At 48.4% G+C, this 2,233-nt stretch overlaps 1 protein-coding gene across 1 annotated transcript; it reads right to left on the bottom strand.

Annotated features, from left to right (window-relative positions):
* Window positions 1–222: 222 nt before the first annotated feature.
* Window positions 223–2,010, bottom strand: LOC121370141 (adhesive plaque matrix protein-like). Its single transcript, XM_041495254.1, has one exon. The coding sequence runs from the start codon at window positions 2,008–2,010 to the stop codon at window positions 223–225; it is 1,788 nt and encodes a 595-aa protein (XP_041351188.1).
* Window positions 2,011–2,233: the final 223 nt, after the last annotated feature.

Genomic DNA, 2,233 nt, shown 5'->3' with positions numbered 1-2,233 from the left:
AAGGATTCGGTGTGAGGGTTGGAGTAGGGAGGTATGAAGGATTCGGTGTGATGGTTGGAGTAGGGAGGTATGAAGGATTCGGTGTGAGGGTTGGAGTAGAGAGGTATGAAGGTTTCGGTGTGATGGTTGGAGTAGGGAGGTATGAAGGATTCATTGTGAGGGTTGGAGTAGGGAGGTAGGAAGGATTCGGTGTGATGGTTGGAGTAGGGAGGTATGAAGGATTCATTGTGAGGGTTGGAGTAGGGAGGTACGAAGGATTCGGTGTGAGGGTTGGAGTAGGGAGGTATGAAGGATTCGGTGTGATGGTTGGAGTAGGGAGGTATGAAGGATTCGGTGTGATGGTTGGATTAGGGAGGTATGAAGGATTCGGTGTGATGGTTGGATTAGGGAGGTATGAAGGATTCGGTGTGATGGTTGGAGTAGGGAGGTATGAAGGATTCGGTGTGATGGTTGGATTAGGGAGGTATGAAGGATTCTGTGTGGTGTAGGGAGGTATGAAGCATTCGGTGTGATGGTTGGAGTAGGGAGGTATGAAGGATTCATTGTGAGGGTTGGAGTAGGGAGGTATGAAGGATTCGGTGTGATGGTTGGAGTAGGGAGGTATGAAGGATTCATTGTGAGGGTTGGAGTAGGGAGGTATAAAGGATTCGGTGTGATGGTTGGAGTAGGGAGGTATGAAGGATTCGGTGTGATGGTTGGATTAGGGACGTATGAAGGATTCGGTGTGATGGTTGGAGAAGGGAGGTATGAAGGATTCGGTGTGATGGTTGGAGAAGGGAGGTATGAAGGATTCGGTGTGATGGTTGGAGTAGGGAGGTATGAAGGATTCGGTGTGGAGTAGGGAGGTATGAAGGATTCATTGTGAGGGTTGGAGTAGGGAGGTATGAAGGATTCGGTGTGATGGTTGGAGTAGGGAGGTATGAAGGATTCGGTGTGATGGTTAGAGTAGGGAGGTATGAAGGATTCATTGTGAGGGTTGGAGTAGGGAGGTATGAAGGATTCGGTGTGATGGTTGGAATAGGGAGGTATGAAGGATTCGGTGTGATGATTGGAGTAGGGAGGTATGAAGGATTCGGTGTGGAGTAGGGAGGTATGAAGGATTCGGTGTGATGGTTGGAGTAGGGAGGTATGAAAGATTCGGTGTGGAGTAGGGAGGTATGAAGGATTCGGTGTGATGGTTGGAGTTGGGAGGTATGAAGGATTCATTGTGAGGGTTGGAGTAGGGAGGTATGAAGGATTCGGTGTGATGGTTGGAGTAGGGAGGTATGAAGGATTCGGTGTGATGGTTGGATTAGGGAGGTATGAAGGATTCGGTGTGATGGTTGGAGTAGGGAGGTATGAAGGATTCGGTGTGATGGTTGGAGTAGGGAGGTATGAAGGATTCGGTGTGGAGTAGGGAGGTATGAAGGATTCATTGTGAGGGTTGGTGTAGGGAGGTATGAAGGATTCGGTGTGAGGGTTGGAGTAGGGAGGTATGAAGGATTCGGTGTGAGGGTTGGAGTTGGGAGGTATGAAGGATTCGGTGTGATGGTTGGAGTAGGCAGGTATGAAGGATTCGGTGTGAGGGTTGGAGTAGGGAGGTATGAAGGATTCGGTGTGATGGTTGGAGTAGGGAGGTATGAAGGATTCGGTGTGATGGTTGGAGTAGGGATGTATGAAGGATTCGGTGTGGTGGTTGGAGTAGGGAGGTATGAAGGATTCGGTGTGAGGGTTGGAGTAGGGAGGTATGAAGGATTCGGTGTGATGGTTGGAGTAGGGAGGAATGACGGATTCGGTGTGATGGTTGGAGTAGGGAGGTATGAAGGATTCGGTGTGATGGTTGGAGTAGGGAGGTATGAAGGATTCGGTGTGATGGTTGGAGTAGGGAGGTATGAAGGATTCGGTGTGATGGTTGGAGTAGGGAGGTATGAAGGATTCATTGTGAGGGTTGGAGTAGGGAGGTATGAAGGATTCAGTGTGATGGTTGGAGTAGCTATGATCATCAAACCGAATACAGTATTCAGTACACATGGACTTGTATCGACCTTTACAGCAGCCCAGCACATCTATCTACATGCATACAAGATATATTGTATACTCGCTGAACTGGAGTAAAGATCGCTACAAGTCTCTGTGATTCAGTAGTAGCTTCTTTTGTCACGGCCATCGTACTTAATTACCTCAAACTGAAAGTCTCGTCTTCAGTGTCAGAGTATTCATTGTAATGGAAAGAGCCCGGATTATGATTAGTCTG

This window comes from Gigantopelta aegis, chromosome 4, assembly GCF_016097555.1.
Source record: "Gigantopelta aegis isolate Gae_Host chromosome 4, Gae_host_genome, whole genome shotgun sequence".
NCBI lineage: Eukaryota > Metazoa > Mollusca > Gastropoda > Neomphalida > Peltospiridae > Gigantopelta > Gigantopelta aegis.
Note: the sequence above shows the minus strand (reverse complement) of the source record. Positions and strands in the feature narration are given on the sequence as shown.

What these genes read in the sequence shown, in the direction of transcription:
- LOC121370141 (XM_041495254.1), bottom strand. Translation starts at nt 2,010, where the DNA reads ATGTGTACTGAATACTGTATTCGGTTTGATGATCATAGCTACTCCAAC.